This window comes from Chiroxiphia lanceolata, chromosome 9 (genome assembly GCF_009829145.1).
Source record: "Chiroxiphia lanceolata isolate bChiLan1 chromosome 9, bChiLan1.pri, whole genome shotgun sequence".
Classification (NCBI taxonomy): domain Eukaryota; kingdom Metazoa; phylum Chordata; class Aves; order Passeriformes; family Pipridae; genus Chiroxiphia; species Chiroxiphia lanceolata.
In genome coordinates this window covers 3,688,670-3,709,461 of record NC_045645.1, presented here as the reverse complement: position 1 = coordinate 3,709,461, position 20,792 = coordinate 3,688,670, and the positions used below count along the sequence as shown (strand labels likewise).

Sequence of the window (20,792 nt, the reverse complement as noted above, 5' to 3'; positions counted from 1 at the left end):
TTGTATGAAACCCAATTATTCAAATTTATTAACATCAAGAATTATGCAATGATGCTGTAGATTTTTTTTTTTTTTATTAACAAATAGAAAACAGACTGTATACAACAGTGACCCCTACAGCACTATGCATCCACAAGGTAAAAATGAATGTGTCCTCCAACATTACCAACCCTGGATTGCTGATTTCAACGTAGCTTGGATTCTTAACATTCGGAATACATGTGATAATACAATTAGATACCCTTCCACCACCTTTATTCATAACTCAATGCACTCGAAAGAGGGCTGCTCACTCCCCATCTTTAGTGCAAGCGTGATATAATAAGGAGTATTAATATATAGTACCATTAAATTAAGTCCAGTAGTCTTGCCACATTGGTTCATTAGAACGTCCTGAAGTAGCGGAAAGTACAATATTCTAGTGACTCTTAACATTTGCAGGATAGCAGAAATTATAGATACACCCAACCTCTGAAGCCATGTGTACTCCCCTCCCCTTCCTTGCAGTACCCTGCTTCCAAAGAGAGCCGGCCCAGCTCCGCTCTGGGTCGCCTGGGCTTGTGCTCTTTGCCTGTGTAAATGCTCTGATGCACTCCACTGGTGAGAGGTGACAGGATGGTGCTTGCACGCACAGAACAGTGGGATTAACACAAAGGGCCATGTCTTGCTCTTTCCATCCCCTCCCCAGGGAAGTGTTGGACCCTCTCGCTTCTCCTGCCCCCTTCCCAGCAAGACACACAAAAAGAGGTTCCAATGCCTGGAGCCCGGGATTTCGGGTCTCTCACAAACAAGGCGACGACAACTCACGTCATATCAGGATCTGCCAATACACACGGTCACTGGATTGGTTGAACACGTATTGTAATAGGACTCAAGAGTTTCCAGCTGACAACGGGGACCGCTTCTCCGGCACCCCCACATGCCCTCCCAAACCCAAACCTACTAAGGAAATAATGGGGGGGAGGAGACTAAAAAAATAATTGGTAGTTTAGGTCCAGTTCCATGAAATTTCATATTCTACAGAGGATTAAAAAGCAGCCTATGGGGAATGGAGCCGGGCAGGAACCACAAGCCAGCTGCTGCAAATTACCAAGGAAGCTGCACTAAAATGGGCAGAACCAGCAGTGACTGGGCTGAAATAAACACAGGGCAGTAAAAAATGTAAAAGCAAAAGGAAATGGAAAAAAAAACCCAACCCAACTCCCAAAGGTTTGGCGGGTCCAGTTCTGTCTGGGCAAAACATTAAGACTTGCAAAAAATAAAAAATAAAGAGAGAGGAGATTATAAAAACCACTAGTAACTATTTTACATGTTTAAAAAAAAGATCCCATTCCACCCACCTAAAGCCTCGCTGTGAAATGCAGTCGGCGTGAGAGAGGGTGAGAGATGCACATGAGCAGAAATTCAGCCAGAGACTGGAAATGCTTTTGGAGTCGGATTCCCTCATTTGGCGCTGGGGCTAAGTTCCTAAATGCCGTGGTCAAAACTGGTTGGCGTGGAGGTCTGCTGCCTGGGCAGTACCTCCACCTGTACAGAAGGACTGAGGAATGGGCGGCTCTGGCTCAGAGGAACCCGTCTCCACTCCTAGACATCCCCACCGCGACTGGAGGAAAGCACTAGTTACGTTGCATAGTGGTCGAAGCTGCCAAGATACTCCAGCGCGGCTCTGTAGCACAGCTGGTACTGGTCCTGCAAGGCAGCAAGGAGGGAAATGTGAGAAGTGGGGACACAAGGACAGCACAGAGCAGGGTTCAACATCCAGAGACATCAGGTCCCCTCCCTTCTCCCACAGATCTCCACTGCCCCGCAGAGGAGGGGATGCTCACCTCTGTCTGCACCATGGCTGGCCGCTGCGTCCGCAAGGTCTTCACCATCTGGAACATGTCCACCACCCCCTCGTAGCGCATCCTCTCCAGCACGATGCTGAGCGTGATGAACACGCCTGTGCGCCCAACCCCAGCGCTGCACAGGGAGCAAGAGGTGCCATTAGAAGTCCTGCCAGCCCCAGGAAGGCTCTGCAGAGCTCCCAGGAGTGGTGCCAGCCGCTCACGGAGCACAGGGATCTGCTTGGTGGGGAGAGGGCACAGCCCCCACTTACCTGCAGTGCACTGTGATGGGCCCATCCTGCCCAAACTGCTCCTTGGTCTTGTGCACCTGCCCAATGAAGTCGATGAAGCCCTCTCCCGTCTTTGGCACTCCCTGCTCAGGCCAGTCTGTGAACTGGAACTGGCGGATGGTCCGTGACTGGCCGTCCTGCAGGGAGAGGGGTGTTAGAGGTGAACCATGGGTGAGGGGCTGATCTTGCTCCCCTCAGCACTGGTGACCTGCTCTCCATGACCCCCAGGCCAGGTGAGAGGGTGCACAGGCCACAGATGAGCTCAGGTATATCTTTTGCTGCATCTCTGGGGGCTGCCTCTATCCTCTCATTCTCACCCCAGGGCAGCTGAGCTGAGCAAGGCTTTGGCCCCTGCAGGGTCCGTTTGGTCCAAGTGCAGAGGGATCTGTGTTAAATGCTTGCCCAAGGGGGCAGTACAGGCAAGCCAGGGTCTGGTGCTGACAGGGACCCTGAGCTGCTCATCAGGGCTGCCACAGCTGGCAAGGCACAAACTGTGGTGAGAGGAGCAGCAGGTGGTGGGCAGCAGCCCTTTCTGCCTGCAGTGCAAGGCAGCGCTTAACTTTCCTGTTCCTGCAGGAGCTGCTGCACTCTCCCTTGGCTGGCCCAGGCAGGGCAGAGACATGGGAGGCAGGGGAGCCAGCAGATACTCACCCTGGCATCCGTCACCTTGAACTCCCGGAGGATGTACTGTGGCATGTTGTACTCTGCCATGGGGTCCACCACGAAGTACTGGTACCGGGCAGAGCGCTCTGCAGGCCAGTACTGATGGCACTTCTCCTGTGGATGAGGAGTAGGGCAAGATATTAGCACTGACAAGCTGCTGCTCCTTCCTCCTGCTCTCTGCGGGCAAATGTGGTTGTGGGGCCACAGGGTGAGCCACTGCACATGCCAGCAGGAGGCTGGCCCAGAGTGGCTGGTGAGCCAAGAGGTCATGCCCACAGACAGCAGCCCCACAGCCCCCTTGTCCCCCCAGGAGGATTCGTACCCGGCCCATCTCACGCAGCTTTGTCAACATCACCACGATGGTGGAGTTGTGCTCCCAGAGCATCCGCCAGAAATCCTCCGTGGTCTCGGCCAGCGGTCCCTGCGTGGCAATGTAGGCCTTCTGCTGCCTGCAGAACACAAACATAATGGTGCTCAGAGCAGATCCGGGTGCACAGACCAGCTGCTCCTGGGGGCTGGTGGGCCAGAAGTGCTGAGGGCAGGGTCCCTGTGCAGCTGGGAGCAGGGCTGACAATCGAGCTGCAGGAGGCAGGTCTCTAGGACCAGCCATGGGCACTGGGGGAGAAATGAGCCTGCCCAGCAAGGATCTTCTAAGTGCTTCCTACAGATGCAGTAAGCACCACAAGGTGAAGGATCCAGAAAGGCTCTTAGTCCTTGCTGGGGTGATGGTGTCTCCAGCCCAGCCTCTTGCTGCTGCTTGTTCCCAGCTCTGCTGCTGCACTGAGAGCACTCTTAGCACCCAGGCCCACATGAGCAGGCTGCCAGCACCCACCTGGGCTGGAAGGAGAGGGTGTGCTTGGGGATGATCCCAGCAGCACCCTTGCATTCCTGCAGTTTTATTCTCTGCAGCACCCCCCATCCCTCCCATTGTATGGGAAGACACAGAGCAGCTGAATCGGGTCACCCAGATCATGCACACCAGCTAATAACGAGGGCAGTGTGGAAACCACCAATACTGTTTTGCCTGCTTTTTTGAAGCTTCAAAATTTGTTCTTGGTTTTCTACTGCAAACCAGAGCATCTCTCCAAACTTTCCATGTGACCTGCCCCAGATAGGACCCCACCCTGAAGAAAGCCCCCTCGGTGCTCTGTACTCAGAGAAGGGCCAGCCCTGTCGTGCCGGGTCCTTGGCTCACCGAGCTCCCAGCCTGGCACGGCAGAGCCCGGGCTGGCTCCACCACTGCGGGGCGCTGGAGCCCGCGGGACTGGGGCCGGCATCCTCCGTCCTGCCTTCATCCCTCTGTTCTACCTTCATCCCTCTGCTGGTGCTATTTTTAATGGTGCTAAAATTAATGAACGTGCTGCAAGGCAGCAGGATGCAGACAGGGGCTGCTTCAAGGAGGATGTGTAAGACATCACAAAAAACAGGGAGCAGGGTTGCAGAACGAAAGAGCTAATAAAGATGCAGCATCAGTGATATCTGCAGGACCTTGGGCCAACTGATTTCTGTAGATAATACCTAGAAGATTGCTAGTTCAAAGGAAAGGACATGAAGAGATAACAGAGCTCTTCAGGGATGGGGTAGGTAGCACATGAAATAGTACCACCTGCCGTGCTCACAGTTCTCCACCTCCCTCCATAGCATCACCAAGGGGCAAAGCCAGCATTGCTCTCCACCAGCTTTGGAGCCAGGACAGAGTGGATGCAGCCTGTCTGTCAGACCCAGGCTGCAGGGTGGGTGTGCAGGCGGCCACGTTAATGACCGGTGCCAGACAGCTCGGAGCCACACAGGCAGGAGGGAGCACAGGCTGCTCTGTGACAGCTTTTCTCCAGCCCCTTTATCCTTCCCCATTACTCTGTCCCACCCTGAGGGAGCCTGGCTTGCTGTGGTTTTGCTGCTTTGGGATGCTCCCTGGGTTGCTCCCCGTCCACTCTTGCCTCCATGTAGCCCTTCTCCCTGGGAGCCCTGGCTGGGCTCAGCTGCTGGAGCAGGGACAAGGCACAGAGCCTCTGGCCTGGATGCACCCACATCTGTTCCCTTTGGCAGTGCCTTTTGCTGCTGGGAGGGCACCAGCCCAAAAGAGGCAGTTGGGCAGAGCCAAGATGGAGAGCAAATGTGCCACATCCATCGTTGTATCCCCTATTCCTGCACTGGGTGACCCTACTGTCATGGTGCACAGAAAGATGATAGGAATGAGCCTTCTATGTGCATCATTGGGATTTAGTATGGTTTGTTGTCTAAGGATTGGCTGGGAAGGGGATGTGGCCACTGGACTGTTTGCCTTAATTTTTCTCTCCTGGCACTTTGCATCTGAGAATGCCATGCAGATAGATACAGAAAATGTTAATATTATTGCCCCACTAGATCTTAATGTGTGCTTTCTAAAAGGTGTTCTGGAGAGCGGAACCCAGTGATGGGATCCCCAGTGCTCAGCACCAGCCCTGCCTGAGAATCCACAGACTCTCCCCAAAACCAAGACACGGAACAACGAGCCCTGGGCTGCTGCCTGGATCAGCCACTCAGTGCAAGCTCAGTTCTACCTCTGGTTGCTACAGCTACTGAGGGGAGGCAGGTTTGCGTTAGATGCTGCAGATATAAAACACATGCCAAGAGATGCCTACCAGAATATCCCATAAAACCTCCACAGGAGCCAACACAGCCTGCCACTCCAGCCATGTGGGCATCTGTGTACAGCAACACAAGCCAGCCTGGCAGCACTCACTCACTATCAGTCCTCACATATTATAACTATACACACTGGAGTGTCTGAGAAGATGGAAAGTGATAAAATTCAACAGTGTGATCCCAGCCCACCTTAGACAGTCAGGACCAGTCCTTGGGAAAGAGGAGAAGGCAGCCCTGCCCAGGTTTTGAAGCAGGCAGGACAGGCTGGCCCAGTCACCTAAGGTGATCCTTACCTGTACCCATCTATGAAGCTGGCATTGATGTAATCAGAGCCCTCGACACCCCGGATGGGCTGCAGACAGACTCTGGTCAGCTCGTATGGCATGATGTTCACGAGGCGGTTCTTGAATTTGTTGCACGGGAGGTTGGCACTGATGAAACGTGAGGTATGTGCTTTAGAGTTGGCCAGCAGCTGAAAGAGGAGGAGACACGTCAGATCCCTGCTGGGGATGCCGCAGGCTGGGGTTAAAACTGGGGCCCTGCCAGCAGGGCAGGCAGGAGTTCCTCTGGGTACAATCCACGCTCCCTCCTCTGACCGAGGGACAGCTGCTGGGGATCAGGTCCTTCTGGACCAAAGGGCTTTGCCCCCATGTTATAAGGAGGCTGCACCTGGATACTCTGTTTCACAGTAATCACCCATCTGGTTTTCGGCCCCTCTCCCATGGCACTGCACACCCAGGCATGGCCTGGCCTTGCTGCTGGCTTTAGGCACATGGCTGCAGGCGACAGCAGGGGAACCACCTGTGCTGACCTATGGCACAGCCCCAAAGCCTCACGTAGTGGAGTGGAGACCCACAGCAGCTCTCTGACCCACACAGGAGCAGGAAATGAAGCTTTGCAGCTCACTGAGCCAGGGACACGCGCCTGGTGGCATCAGGGAAGGAGAGCTTTCCCTCTTCCAACAATGTCTTGCTATTTACTTCTCACCCAGAGGAACCCAAGAAAATGTGAGAATTGTGACAGTTTTAGGTAAAGAAGATCTATTTTGGGTTACTGTGAGACATTTTATGGTTCTCTTTGAGTCCTGTAAACCGGAGTCATGGTAAATGTGTTACTTAGATCTGCTGGCAGAGACATTCAAACAGAAGTCCCTCTTTCCCCCCCCCCCCCCCTTTTTCTTGTTTTCCTTCCCCAAAAGACTGCCTCCAGGATCTCCAGAGCCATCCTTCTATGAATGGCAGCTGGTCCTTGGCAGAGGCTCCCTGCAGAAGGACAGGGTTGCTCTCTGGGGAGAGATGCAGCATTGTGAGGTCCTCCTATATCCTGCTCCCCAGGGTTTCTCATGCCGTGGACACTGCCAGGGTTCAGAGAGAGGCAAATTTCATTACTGTTCTAAAGATACCCTGGGAGAAATAAAAGGAAAACAAAATTTTGTTGTTCTTACAACAGACCTGCTTGAGTTGAGCAAAATTCTGTGGCTCTCTGAAGGAGTTTCTCATGGCAGGTGTCGCCACGAGACACTCACGCAGCATATTCTACTGTCCCAAGCCCAGGACACCAGCAGCTCTGATAACTACAGGACAGAGCTGTTAAACTATTCCCAGTTTACGCAGAAAGTCAATATTTTGCCTCTCCTGCTCCTTCGTCACTTGGAGGGAATCCCCAGGGTGCAGCTGTACTGCTGCAGTTCATTTCACAGCCTGCATGGTCTACTGCCTCCCCGCATGAGCTATATTCTCCTGCATGAGTTCCCTGGACTAATGCACCTCATCTGAGAATATGGGCGCTTACCAGAGCTCACTTCCAGCTCCAAGGCTGTAATAAATATCTGCAGTTGGCACTCACAGATACAGGCAGCAAAATGTGGGGTTGGCTTCCTAAAAACAGTGTGCCTTAAAACACTGCTTTCAGCAATTCTAGACACTGAGCTTTGGTGTTGAGGTGGTTAAAAGATAACAGATCTCAGCATTGAAGAAATGAGGCTAGAAATGTCTCACATATTTAAATTGGAGCCATTTCCAGACAAGTTGTTCACAGTAACATCAATTATCACTAACATGATCTGCATCTGATTTCAGATGCAGCTCCCGCCGCACAGTGAACCCAGAGCAGAACGTGCTGCTGAGAACTGCACATCCATCTGCCTTTTATATCCTCCCCAGAAGCTGCCAATTCAGGGGGGACCGTGGCCGACACAAGCTTTACAATTCAAATGTATTTCAAATCACTGCCTACCTGCTTCAGAAACACACAAAAGAATAACCACCTGTAATGATCCATAGCTCTCCTCTCCCAACCCCTGGGGTTTGGACCCAACCTGTGGGGTTCTGCGGGCAGAGACAGGGGGGCTGGAGAAGTGGGGCGGCGGGGCTCTGCCACCAACCTTGAATTCCAGCTCCATGGAGGTAACGCTCTCGCCTGCTGGCACCTGGGTCAGCTTCTGGATGTGAGCGAAGAGGTTGCGTGCAGGCACCTCAGTATTGCCACACGTGGCAGCCTCCAGCAAGGCCTCGTGGATGAAGATGTACTGGTCCTCTGTCTGCACCATGTAGTTGCGCTGAGAGCGCATGCACGTCACGTGGCCGTAGATGTCCACGGTCTTCTCGTGCTTCATCCGCTCCAGCATGGCATCGATGACGATGAAGCACCCGGTTCGGCCCACGCCGGCACTGTGGGAACAGAGCACGCGGCCTGAGGTGACACAGTCTCCAACAGATGTCACACAAGCTCTGATTTTGCTTAAGAGATCACCCAGACCTAGGGCACACAAAAGGGGAGTAAAGGCTGCTCTCTAGTGAGTGGAGCTCCAAAAAAGAGGTGACGAGAAGAGTGAGGGAGAGAGACACTGGAGAATGTGAGAGGCTACTCAGACCTTCTGCTGGCCCCTTTTCACTGCTGGAGCAGAAAGGACACGGTGTCATACTCTGCTGGTCCCTGTGGTGGCTGGCAGCACCTCCATGAGATAAAGAAAAATGTGTTTAACAGGCAGGAGAGTGACAGCACACGTGTGCACTACGTCAGAAGACCTGAAGAGCAGGCTGGGCCACAGTGCCAGTGAAGCCCATAAATTCAAGCCTGCTCGTCCCCGAACCAGGGTCACTGTTTCCTAAGCCAGTAAACAAGGACAGCCAGCCTGAGAGGGGAAGCAGAAAGGTGAGATCATGCATGTCTATGCTGAGCCCTTCTCTCAGACACTGAATGCCTCTCCATAACTGCTGGACGAGCAGTAGAGAACCCCAAACTACCCACCCCGAGAGCACCCTGAAAACAGCAGATATGCTGCTGTGACATTTAAACACAGGCAGAGATAGGGAGGTAGGCATTTCCTCATTTATGGTGCAAGTCAGATCCTTAACAGGGCTTTAATACAGCTTGTTTGTGTGTTAATTATACCCCACTCCCATCTGAAACAGAGCATGAAAGAAGAGCATTAAACACTGCTGGTAAGGCGTATGCTGGAACGGCAATGATGGAGTGGTTTGTTCAGTAACAGTCCCCTCTCAGCTGGTACAAATAAATCTTGGTTGGGTAAGATGCTGAGCCTTAGTAGACTGATATTTTGCTTAAAGAGCTGCCTCTCTACCCTGTGACAGTTCTGTAAATACCACGTATGAATGTTTGTAGAGGTCACTGCATGCATGTCTATCAGTGATGTGCCTCTGAAGGTACTACCCACTTATGCTGGGCACAGATAATTTAATTTTTAAATGGCACTAGCAGTTTTGCAGGAAAACGTGTTTTCTGAGGCTCTCCATGCAGCAGTGTTGTTTAACCTGACACAGCAGTAGCAACAGAACTGTTATCACTGCATTACCACTGCTGGACTGTTCTGTTTCCAGCCCAAGCATCCAGTGCAGGTTATGCTACTGTGAAACCTTTCCTACAAGAAAAGGAGACTCCGCCTTCAGACGGGTTGAAGCTCCTGCAGCCACAAGGCATGTGCCCAGGTGCAGCTTTGCAAACTCACAATCCTACCTGCAGTGCACGACCATGGGCCCAGCATCTGGTGGGTTACAGGCCTTGACCCGTCGCAGGAAAGCGAGGATTGGGGTGGGGTATTCTGGTACCCCGTGATCGGGCCAAGCCATGAACTGGAACTGCCGCAGCTCTCGCTTCTCACTGGAGCCATTCTGTTGAAGACAAAGAGGAGTTGTTTTGCATGAGAACAGTCTCGTCCCAGGAAGCCACTGATGGGACACACAAAGCTCTGTGTGATGATGCATGCATTGGGCTTTCACCACTGAAAATTTGGAGGCAAAATGTAGGTTTCTTGCAAGGCTTCTACACACAGAGATGTTCTGTGGAAAGCCAGCTGATACAGAGAGCAGAGCAGCTCTGTAGGAGTGGAGCAGGCTGCAGGGAAGGTGAAAGACTCCTTTCTGCACAGCACAGGTTCACTACCTGCATACTCACTGCATGTTCAGGGAAAATGGGCACTAGGCATGGAAGGGCTACAGCAGCCAGTTCCCTCCCTACTCCTCTCTATCAGGGGTGTCTCTGGGATGGGTCTGCAGTCTGCCCTGCTCCTGTCTGGGATTGGCTGAGTGATCTATGCAGCAATGTGGTAGGACTGGCTGGGTGACTGCTTGGGGGTGAGATGCCTTCTTGGGGTGTGAGTGTGTCCCCATGAGCACTGCCAGGCTCCTGGTCCAGACTCAGTCACCCACAGAGGCAGCCCGCTGCAAAGCCTGTCTGCATTGCCATGACATGCTGCTGCTGGCACTGCCCCCAGGGATTTACAAACGCTAATGAGGAACGCAGAACGCAGGAGAGAAGGATTTGTACTCAGAAACAACCTCTCCATTTGCATTATTAGGGACAGGAGTGCTAATCATTTACTGCTTCCCATGTTGTCGCTCTAATGGGAGGACAGCTGCTACATGTACACTGGCCAGAGGCAAGAACAGCCCTGCTCTGGGGCCTATTATAGGGTCTGAATGAATACAGAAGAGCAGCAGGTATCCTGTCCAAAATGCAGTGGTGGTCAGATGCACAAGCCAGTCTCCTACTGCAGTTGTGAGAAACGGCCCATGTATGGAGTGGCCACACACTTGGCCAAGCTAGGCATAGCCAGTGGCCTCTGCCTGTGGGCCATGGAGCAACCTGCAGCATCAGGAAGTGTCTCTGCACTACCTGGAGCAGCAACAGCCCAGCCAGCCCCATACCTTGTACAGCGCGAAGGTGCGGACAGTGTAGGTCGCCAGCTCGACTGTATCCAGCAGCGTCACCTGGATCATCCCATAGGTTTCCGTACCCCGGCTTGGCCAGTACTGGTCACACTTCACCTGCAGGGAGGCGAGGAGAAAGGGTCAGTGCTTGGCTGCTGGTTGGGGCACTGGGGTAAGGAATGGCAGGGTGAAGGGTAAAGACAGAAATGAGTCATGGTGCAGGGGGCCCCCAAACACTCAGATTTCCTTCTCCCAGTGTGTCCCAATCCCCAGCAGAAAGGCAGCACTCCCTGGGCTCCTTTCCACAAAATTCATTCAGAGAGTGATTTTTTTTTTTCCACTGGAGCCACCAGTGGGAAGTGGCAAAGGAGGCCAGGCCACCAGACAGAGCAGCAACAGTAGCACCAGGTAAGAAGACAGTGAGGGGCAATTCCCAGCAGTGATTTGTGCCTGCTGTAATTTTTCTTCTCTGCCTCCTGTTTGGGCAGATGAGGGTCTTTGGGTTGTGCCTGCACCACACCTCTGCCTGAGCTCTGCCTGGCTGAAGAGAAGGTGGGCAGCTGTGGGCTGGTGGGAGGAGAGCAGGTGCAGCAGGGAAGGGGAAGCAGTGGCTTCTGTGGGCAAGGCTCTGCTCAAAGGGCAGCTGAGGTGAGAGAGAGGAAGCCTGTATCCCCACCAGCTCCCTCCTATCCCAGCTCAGAGTCCTTGACCCACAGCTGAGGCAGGACAGAGCTCTAAGTCCAGCACAGTACACACCAATACAACAAGAGGCACTACCCTTTTCTGTAACATCTGTAGTCCCCAGGGTGCCCCTGCCAGTGTGGCCTCCGGGCAGCAAACTACCCCAGTGAAAGGTGGGATATAGCCCATGCCAGGGGCCTGGACACTGAGCTGGACCACAGGGCTGACCCTGCCAGTCTCTCTGTGCTGCCATAGGCTCAAGTGCATTGAGCATCACAGAGAGATGCCAACCTGCCCTGCTGGCAGGTGGTGCATCCCTGGAAACCTACATCTCCCAGGTGTTTCAAAAGGGTTGTGCAAACAAGGCACAGATGCCAGCTCAGACGCAGACACATCTTGTCCCTCTGTGAGAAGACAGCCTGTGGCCAAACCATCCCTTCAGCCCCTTCCTGCAGGCAGCACTGTCCCATCACGAAAACATTGCTGTTCCCTAGAGATCTCCTGCCCTGCAGCATCCTTATCACCCCCTTCCAACTCTGCAGCCAGAGTGCTTTGAACTACCAGTCACAGCTCCTGCTGCAGCCCACTTGGCAGAGAGCCCTAACACATCCCCAGGGCCCCATCCCGCTGCCCCCTTCATCTCCCTGCACATCCCTCCCTGTTCACCTGCTGATGACCTCCTCCTCCTCCTCTTCACAGCTCAGCGTTTGCAAACTACTCCTCCGGTTTTGTTCTCTGCAGCCCCAAGCTCCCTATTTAATTGGCACCCTGAGCATCCCTGTTTCATCTGACACCCGGCTCCCCCACCCCGCAGAGCCGCAGTGCCTGGCTGACAGGAGGAGGGCTTCATCCCACCCGTGTGCACTGCACCGAAAATGGTTTCCCGCCCTAGGAGAGAGGAGTGAATGGAAGATCATCTGTGCTTGTCAAGGAATAGTAAACTTAATTATTAGCAGAACGTGTTTACAGGGGAATGTGTGGGAAGGGAAACAATAAGCTTAATTAGAAATCAATGAAGTTCTGCCTTTTAATTGAAAGCACTTTCAGCAGGGTGGGGCTTGTGAGAGCTCAGAGCTCTCATCCTGCACTCTGGCTCTGGAATGCAGACACACCTGCAGCCAGAGGGATGCACCTGTCCCTGCTGCTTTGGGTTCTTCTCTCAGTAAGTCCTGCCCTGGCAGAAGTGCCTGGAGCAAGGCTGCCTAATGGGGTACAGCAGGTGCCCGTGCACCCAGAGTAGCTCTGCTGCCTCCTGCCCAGGGTCTCCAGCCATTCAAGCTGCTGTGCTGCCTTGGACCTGTGGCAGCGTGGCAGGCCCTGCAAAAATCTCAGAAGATTCCTCTTCCCCACTTGGCACAATGCAGCCTGTTATTAGACACTGACTGGCTGCAGCACGAACAACTGTGAGGTCACAAACCTTATTTCACAGCTAAACTGATCCCATCCTCACGAGCGGGTGGCAGCTGCAGGCTGTGTCTCCACCGAGGCCTGAGTTTGCCTTGCCTGAGCCTGGCTTGGGGATGACGTGACCCCTCTCTGATGGAGGGGAGGGCAGCGTGGCATCCTGTAAATGCTGGGGCAGCTGCTTGCTGTGTCACCCTTGGTGTGGTTTGCAGAGGATGTTTCAGGGGAACAGCACAGCGTGTCCCTGTGCCTGAGCCTACACCTCAGGGAGAGCAGTCTCCTCCTGCCACCCACATGCTGCAGGGCCATGTGTACTCGAGCACAAAACAAACTTCAGAGGAGTTCCCTGTGTGGGATAATAGCAGCGCCTGGGCTGGTAATTGAAAATTATTTATTCATGACCAGATAAGAGTCAGTCACATTTTCTGCCAAATTTACCCATAATGTTTATGCCCCATTTTCAAGCTCTGTAAATTTTATGCTGAAGCCGATACACTGTGGCACTAAAGCAGACAAGAGATGTTTTCTTCTGGCAGTGCTTGTTTCTCATTAACTTAAGGAGCTCAGTAATGTCCTGAACAACCATTCATTGCAGCTTTGCTGAGTGGCTCCTGTCCCTCCCCTTCGATGCCCTGTGCCCAAGAGCAGCCGGGCACCTCTCTTCAGCTTGAGAGCTGCGCTCTGCTCCCGGCCCCACTTGCAAGCTCCAGATGGCATCGCTGCCAGTGAGAGGGCTGGAGCACAATGTGGCTGCCAGGCTCCTCTTCCCCAGAGCCCTCGAGCACCAGCCTCTTTACACCCCTGCCCGGGGACAGCAGAGATCACGCCCCAGGGATGGCTGCTTGGTGCTCTGGGCTGGAACAGAACAAGCCACGGCGCTGCTCCGGGAGACCTCACTCTGCCGGGCTCTTGGGGATAGCCCAGGGCAGGAGAAATCCTGCTTTAATACCTCTCTCATGCAACACAGCCCGGCAGGGACGTGCCACGCTCGCAGCTTCGGGAAAGCTAATCTACAATGTGTGTTTCTGAACTGCCACCAAATGATTCTGAAACTGATTGTAAAGCTTTGAAGGCAGCTAAATTGCACAATCCAGCCATTTCTATCCTTTATGTGCTTCTCGCTTTGTGAAAACATGAAAAAGGGAGGATGATTTGGACCATCAAGCCAGCTGAAATTGCAGACCATAAAAGCTGATGCTCTTTAAAGATTTTTTTTCCCCCTGCAGCTCAGGAGTCCTTTAAAGCAGTGTCACCCCCACAGGGCTGCCAAGCTGCTGCTGGTCCTGGTCGGCTTATCACAGCACTGCCGAGGGTGACCTGGGGAGCTCGCCTGGAGAGGTGGCAGAGCCTGCTCTGTGCTGGGCATCTCGCCATGAGGCCCTCCTACCCACCCCAGGCTCTGCAGCTGGACAAACAGTCCTGTGCCTGCACCAAAGCCCCTGGGCAAGGGGACTTTCAAGCAAGGTCACCCTTGGGTAACGCTGTGATGCCATGTGACTGCCTGGAGCAGTGCTGTCCCACAGCAGCGTGAGCATCAGCAGGCAGCAATGCTGCAGGGACCCAAGGGGTTACATCTGATGAGGTTTGAAGGCTCTGGAGTGGAACGAACTGCAAAACAGTGACTCATGCTGAAAGTCTGGGGCAACGGGCAATGACTGGGATGGGATCTTCCTCGGTCCCAAAAAGGTGTACTCCCGAGAGAGGTCTAGCCACCATCAAAGGAGCATGAGGAAAAGCAGAGCAGCAAGGTGGCTGAAAGCCATATTGTCTTGGAGGATGCTGAAAAAGACAACCAAAAAACCTAGAGAAAATTATCTCCTAGAATTCCACATCCCACCTCCCTGCCAGGGCTCTGCTGTGAGGGGATGCTCTGAGACACCTACAGGGTCCAGCAAACACATCCAGGGAAGCCCTTGCTGTGGATGGCTGGTTGGATTCAGGAGTGGCCAGGCTTCTCCACTGCCTCCCTTGGCACTCTGCCCCTCCTGCAGTGCCTGAGAAAACTGCCCACTTCTCATTAGTGCTGGGGATGTGCCAAAGAGGCAGCAGGACATGGGCAGGCAGTGCCAGGGAGCAAATGCTGGGGTCTGGGTGTGGTTGGGTCCGCCTAGACCCCTTGGGCAGTGTGCCCAGTCATGCAGGCTGACTGCAGATTCTGTGAGGGCTCTGGTCACCTCCTGCCCATGACAGGGATTCACAGTGCCTGTCTTGTCACCAGAAGCCTGACCACACACACTGTGTTTGGGACAGAAACCAATACTGCAAGAGGCAACTGCAGGATGATATGACAGGGAGCGTGCTGGGGGGAGATAACGCACAGCTCAGCAGCACAGGCATCTTGGGCAAAGACAAGAGCCTGTGGGGTCAAAGGAAACCCGTTATCTTCAAGAAACACGCACCTTGGAGTGCTTTGCCATAACTAGGCAGCCTGGAAGTTAAGTGAGTCAGGACTCCAGGCATGAATTTCCTTGGTAACCTAGAAGGGTTTTTCCTTATACTTCAAATATATGCTCCATTACCAAAATGTGAAGGCATAAAAAAGTCTCCATACAACCCCCAGCTGCAGAGGGTGGTTGATCAGAAGCTTCTGATCTTGCTTAGCCCATGTGCCAAGCCCTGAGCCAAGGACAGGTCAGATTAATTTCCCTGCATTTGGGCTGGGTGGGTGACAGTGGCCGTCAGACAGAACAGGCAGGGCCGTGCAGGGGGAAGCACAGTGCAAAGTTGGGGTTGCCTCTTTGGGGGCAGCTCATCTCCAAGGAACATTGGTTTTCCCTGCAGGCCGTAGGGCATTTCTAGAGCTGGGGAAACCCATCAACAATGCCTGTTTTTGTACATGCAGAGAAAGCAGATCTGTTTTGCCACAGTGATCGGTTGTTCCAGCTGCTTCCTCCCAGCCAGCGTGGGCTGGGACACCCCTGTGAGCATTTCAGTGCTAAAGCTTTGAAAAGAAGGGAGAGCATGCGGGCAAAAGTTTTAACTAAACCCAAACTTGACAGCTTCTGCTTCTCAAGAATGAGCTTATTGGGCTAAAAATAACCAGTGCTTCACAGCTTGAGCGCACAAGCCCCTTCTCCTGCTGTTGGCATGGCAACACTAAAATATTCCACAAGTACAAATGCTCACTACTAAAATTTTACTTTTAGGAACAAACTGGATCACAAGAGGCAGAAGCTGCCTCCTGCTTGGGCAGGCTTTGCCCAAAGGGTGCATCCGGGCATGGGAGCACTTGGTCACAGCTTACAAATTCCTGCTTCAGGGGCTAAGTAAGAACCTCTGGCATGAAAACCTTAAGTACCATCCGCAGTGAGGGCTCCTGCTCCTTCTCCACCTCACACCTTCCCCACGGTTTGCAGGCAGCTTTGCATTTATTACATCAGAATATCTAATCCTGGCTGTATGAGCCAATCATTTATACATATTGTCATTGGACAAGGCACAAATCAGTCTTGTTATTGCAATGAGACCCTGTCAGCCATTCCCCTGCATTGCCAAAGATGCCAGGGTCCTGTCAGGCTGCAGGATGCTGCTGGTACAACCTACCCATTGCAGCTTCTCAGCTTCTGGGACTGTCCACACTCCCCATTTCAGAGCTTTCCTTTCTCCCTTTGGTGTGAATGATGTGGGGAGGGAAAGGACGGGTGTGTCATGCAGACACACAGGCAAAACAGGGGTAAACGAGCAGGACAAAGACAGGAGGTTTTGCCCACAGAGACACACTTACAAGGCACTTGTTGCTGGACTGTCAGCCCCAGTGATCCACATCCCTGGAAATGCCTCTCCCTGGATGCTCTTATGCTGTAAGGTATTCCTGTCTCTCCCTCCTGCCCCTCAACAGCCCCAGGAAAGAAAGGAAGCACACACTGTACCCTGGACTTCTCCTCCAGCCTGGTCATCATGACTATAGTTGCTGTTCTCTGTTCCCACACCATCCTCCAGAAGTCGCTGAGGGTTTCTGGCAGAGGTCCCTGTGTGGCGATGTAGGCGTTCTGCTTCCGATACCCATCGATGTAATTGGCGTTGATGTAATCACTGCCGGGGACTCCTGTGCAGGAGAAAGAGGGCAACTGTTACCTGGGGGGCAGCCCACGACCCTGTCTGTACCTATCGCTCTGCAGGGCCCTGCAGGCAGGGGAAGAGGCTGGGGATGGCAGGATCTTTCTCCCGGGAATCCTGCAAAGGACAGGGATGGTGCCTGAACAAAGAAGAACCCTTTGTAACTCCCACATTAATGGAACAAGGAGGCAACACCAAAGCAGAGAGACAGCTGCCACCCGCACACAAAGGGAAATTCACAGGCAGGAATATTAAGGAGCTCGTTTGGCCCCAAGCAACTCATTGAAATAATTGTCTTAAATTCACCAGCAATTTGTTATGGTCCTACAGCACCTTTTAAAAATGAGGCTACTTCATTAGCTTGCTTCTGTTAGAAACCGATGTCAGGCAGGGATGTCCTCTCATCCTTCCTGCAGGAACAGGTATCCCAGAGGAGGAGGAGATCCCACTACCATTGAAACCTTTCTGTGTGAGATCCCCTCTGCTGCCTTCTGACAGAGGCTGCTCCAGCCTCCACTCTGCCTCTACCACTTTAAGGAAAGGAATTTTTTTGTAAAGGCCTTTAAAATGCAAACACATAGTTACTAAAATAAATGTGGCAAAGCAGAAGCCTGGGGCTGCTTCCCAACTTTGCTCAGCATGGGTTGCCCGGACCACAGGGAGAGAAAGCAGCATGAATCTCCTCGTCTCCCCGGGAGAGAGCATCTGCATTTCATTAGGGGAAGGAAATAAAGCTGGGGGTCACCCTTCGTCCTTTTGTGCTGGGGAATTTTCTACAGGTCTGCAAGTCTCCAGCAGGCAGCAAGTGCTGGTGGCTGTGGGGGAGTGGCAGCAGCCGGAGTGTAGCACTTGGCTCCCTTGGCATGGGCGGCGGGGACCTGGCAGGGTGCTTCGGGAACGGTTCCCAGGAAGGCACAGACACTACTTACAGCAACTGAGTCAGGCTAGAAAACAGGGATTCCCCCACGTGTTCACCCCACAGCTGTCTGAGAGGGTTTGCCCGTGAGCAGGCATGCCAGGGAATCCCATAGCTGCTGCTGCTGCTGCTTGACAGGGCTTGCTGTGAGGGACCGTTTGGCCCCCCCTCCTCCTCCCAAAGAGGATGAGTAGTGCATTAGCATTAGAAAAGCCTTTTCCATTCCTAGAAAAAAGATGCTAGTGACTGTGCAAAGCCAGGCCCCAGTTCCTTCCCCAAGCATTGAATTAGCTGCATCTTCCTCATCCCCACGAGTGGGCTCAGGTCTGCTGTGCAGAGCTGGATGCTGGTTTATAGAACAGCTCCTCTGGGTGCAAGAGAACTAAAAACATGTATAAGCCCAGACTCCAGAGATGTGGGGCTGGTTCTCAGAACCATGGGAGTGAGTGCTATGGACACCCGATGCATCTCCCATGGAATACAGGGATGTGTGGAGCCTGACGTCCCAGGGGAAGGGGCACCCCTCAATCTGTGCCACTCTGGGCACTTTCTTGGGAACGTATACTGACAAGTCCAAGAGGAAGATACTGGCCTGACAGTTGTGTTGGGACAGAGGGTGGCAGGGCTAACAGTGCCATGTTTCACCAGCTACTGAGGGAGGCAGCTGAAGCCACATAGCAAGGACAGAAGTAGAAAGGCTGCTGGGACAGACATCTCTGCTGCCAAGCAGTATCAAGCAGCAGCCACACAGGACACACTGCTCTGAGGAAAGCTCTGCAGAGCCCTTTCTCTCTTCTGGCCATCCAGAAGAAACATTTGATCATGCTGATACTTGGTGTTTGCCCCTGCTCAACCAAAAATGGGGAAAAAGATGGTCCCCTGCTGCAGTCAGGTTCAGCTGTTTGCTGGGGTACCCACTTCAGAGTCACTCTTACCATCGATGGAGGTCAGGATGACACGTGAGTGGTCATAGGCAATCACGTTTGCATAGCGGTTTTTGGGTTTATTCACTTCCAGGTTGGAGTTCTCCCAGGTAAACTGCTGCCCTGGATCAATGGACTGTGGAGAGAAAGAGAAGGAAGGAGTCAGGACTAGTTACAGCGCAGTGACATACTGCAGCACGCATGTTTTTCAGTCAGGAAATCTGCATTGCCCTGCACAGCTCTCCCCAGGCCAGACACAACTTCCATGGGTGTCCACAGCAGCAGCGTCAAGCCAGACCACACTGAAAACCAGTTCCAGTGGGACACACATCCCATGACCTGCAGGCAAAGCAGCCCCTCGCTCGGGCAGCCTGCTGCAGATGAGCCTTCATCTCCTCTGCTGTGTGCTATCCTTTCCTCTGGAGCTACCCATCAGCAGAAATTTGGTCTTCTGCCAGGACTCCAGAGAGACCTGACTGCACAGTTCTTGACCTAGCAGTTTTATTAGCTGTTGAACTGCAGTCTCATGAAATACAGCAAGCCCTGGGTGTCTTGTGCCCCAGGAGCTTTCAGTATTAGTGCCCTGCAAGACAGCCTATGAGCTTTTGCCAGGGAATAGTCATGAAAATTGATAGGTTACTATCCACTGCTCCAGCTACTTATGCAATGTAAATATCTCTTGTTTGAGTTAACAGAGTGACAAGAAACTATAAACCCAGAGAAGAGACATCGTTGTAAATCTTGGCCAAAGGCCTGCACACTATGCAACTGCCTGAAAAGCACACTCCCCACTCCCACCTGGCCTTGCACATCCAATGATTCTCCCATGAGCCATGTGCTGGTGCAGCTGGTGCACGCCTCCTCCAAGGCCAGGCAAACCTCTTCCCAAAGCCTTCCCTTTCGTCTTTGTCCATGCACAAAACAAGGTGAACAAGGGCCATCCCTAAAGCACCCCTTGGAGATGGGGTTGTTGTCTGACTTGTGAGGCACCCGGACAGCTGCCTCACGTAGGGACTTACTCGGCACACGCAGCCCTGGGCAAGCTGGGGGCAAACAGTTACAGCAGGACAGTCATCCCATGAACCCCTTTCCCCCAAAATTACCAACACCGCCAAAACATTAAAATCAGGCTCCAGCTCAGGGTTCCCAAAACTTTGCTGGCCCAGAGACATGAACGCTGGGTAAAGAGGCCAGGGGAAGCACAGCATGCTGTGCTCTCTGCAGGCATCCGTGTTCATCGCCCAGCAGAGAGCCGTGTCAGGTTTACTAGGCAGTGAAATGCCTGTCTGTCAGCTCTGGATCAGCTGTGAGCAAAAGGCTGAGTTGAGAAGCACAGCTTCCTGACTGGGCCGACGTGGACAGCCCTCATGGTCCCTCTGCTCAGTCCCACCAACCATCGGCTGTGCACAAGGTGACATCCCCTGCTGTCCCCCACGCTCCTCAGCTGTGGAGCAGGCCCTTCCCAAGCAGCCAGCACTGGGTGTGGATACTGGCTTGGGCACAGAGCACAGGCACTGCCTGCATTGCTGCAGCAGCACTGAGGGATCTGCAGCACCAGGGGCCAGTGCTGTGCCAGGTGGCAGCTGTCTGTCTGTCTGTCCCCACGCACACGGCCCGTGCTGCCAGCCCTCCCCGCGACAGCAGCAGGCTGCCTGCAGGCACAGGGGCCAGTGCTGACGAAAACACACAGGAGGATGTGACATCACAGCGATGCTAATAGGCAGTTTGGGAAATGTAGGATGTAAATAGACATTTCCTACAGAAAAGCTGTAATTTTCTATTATCAGTGTAATAAGTAGGCAGCCGCTGCGCTCAGAGGCGCGGCAGCAGGGATGGTGAGAGTGGAGGCTGCAAGCACTGCTTCTGGCTGGAAACCCACTGGCCTGGTTGCCACAGCCTCTGCAAACTCCTCTGCCCAGGCACAGAGACATCCCAGCACAGCTCATGGTGTTCTGGGGCACTTCACTTCATCCAGGCACCTGTATTTTGTTTTCAGGACAGGGTGCTCACTGGACCAGCTCTTTGGATGTTCTCCTCTCAGCTCTGTGGCAGGGAGGACTGCCCCACCTAAGGGTGGGGCTGAACTGCAGAAGGGCAGTGCAGAAATTATCAAAGGCATGAAAAAATAAGAGGAATATAACATAAGGACTTTTCAGTTTGCAGTAGAGATAAGTGAGAGGGGTTTTGATACCAGCCTGGTCAATCCAGAGCACGCCGAAGGAGAAGCACAAATAGACAAA

General features: G+C 53.2%; 1 protein-coding gene across 20 annotated transcripts in view; it reads right to left on the bottom strand.

The window, feature by feature from the left end:
* The window catches only part of PTPRF (protein tyrosine phosphatase receptor type F), a 376,345-nt gene continuing 355,553 nt past the window's right edge, over positions 1-20,792 (bottom strand). For 19 of the 20 annotated variants that reach the window (XM_032697223.1, XM_032697230.1, XM_032697226.1 and 16 more), the window contains 11 exons: positions 18,565-18,688; positions 16,527-16,702; positions 10,570-10,689; positions 9,380-9,534; positions 7,788-8,073; positions 5,698-5,876; positions 3,102-3,228; positions 2,768-2,893; positions 2,099-2,253; positions 1,827-1,962; positions 845-1,689 (listed from right to left, as the gene is read on the bottom strand). In XM_032697223.1, the coding sequence (XP_032553114.1) occupies positions 1,621-1,689; positions 1,827-1,962; positions 2,099-2,253; positions 2,768-2,893; positions 3,102-3,228; positions 5,698-5,876; positions 7,788-8,073; positions 9,380-9,534; positions 10,570-10,689; positions 16,527-16,702; positions 18,565-18,688 (1,653 nt within the window). In that variant the 3' untranslated portion in view covers positions 845-1,620. Of the gene's footprint in view, positions 1,690-1,826; positions 1,963-2,098; positions 2,254-2,767; positions 2,894-3,101; positions 3,229-5,697; positions 5,877-7,787; positions 8,074-9,379; positions 9,535-10,569; positions 10,690-16,526; positions 16,703-18,564; positions 18,689-20,792 lie in introns of all 20 variants that reach the window. The other variant, XM_032697222.1, reaches the window with a different exon arrangement.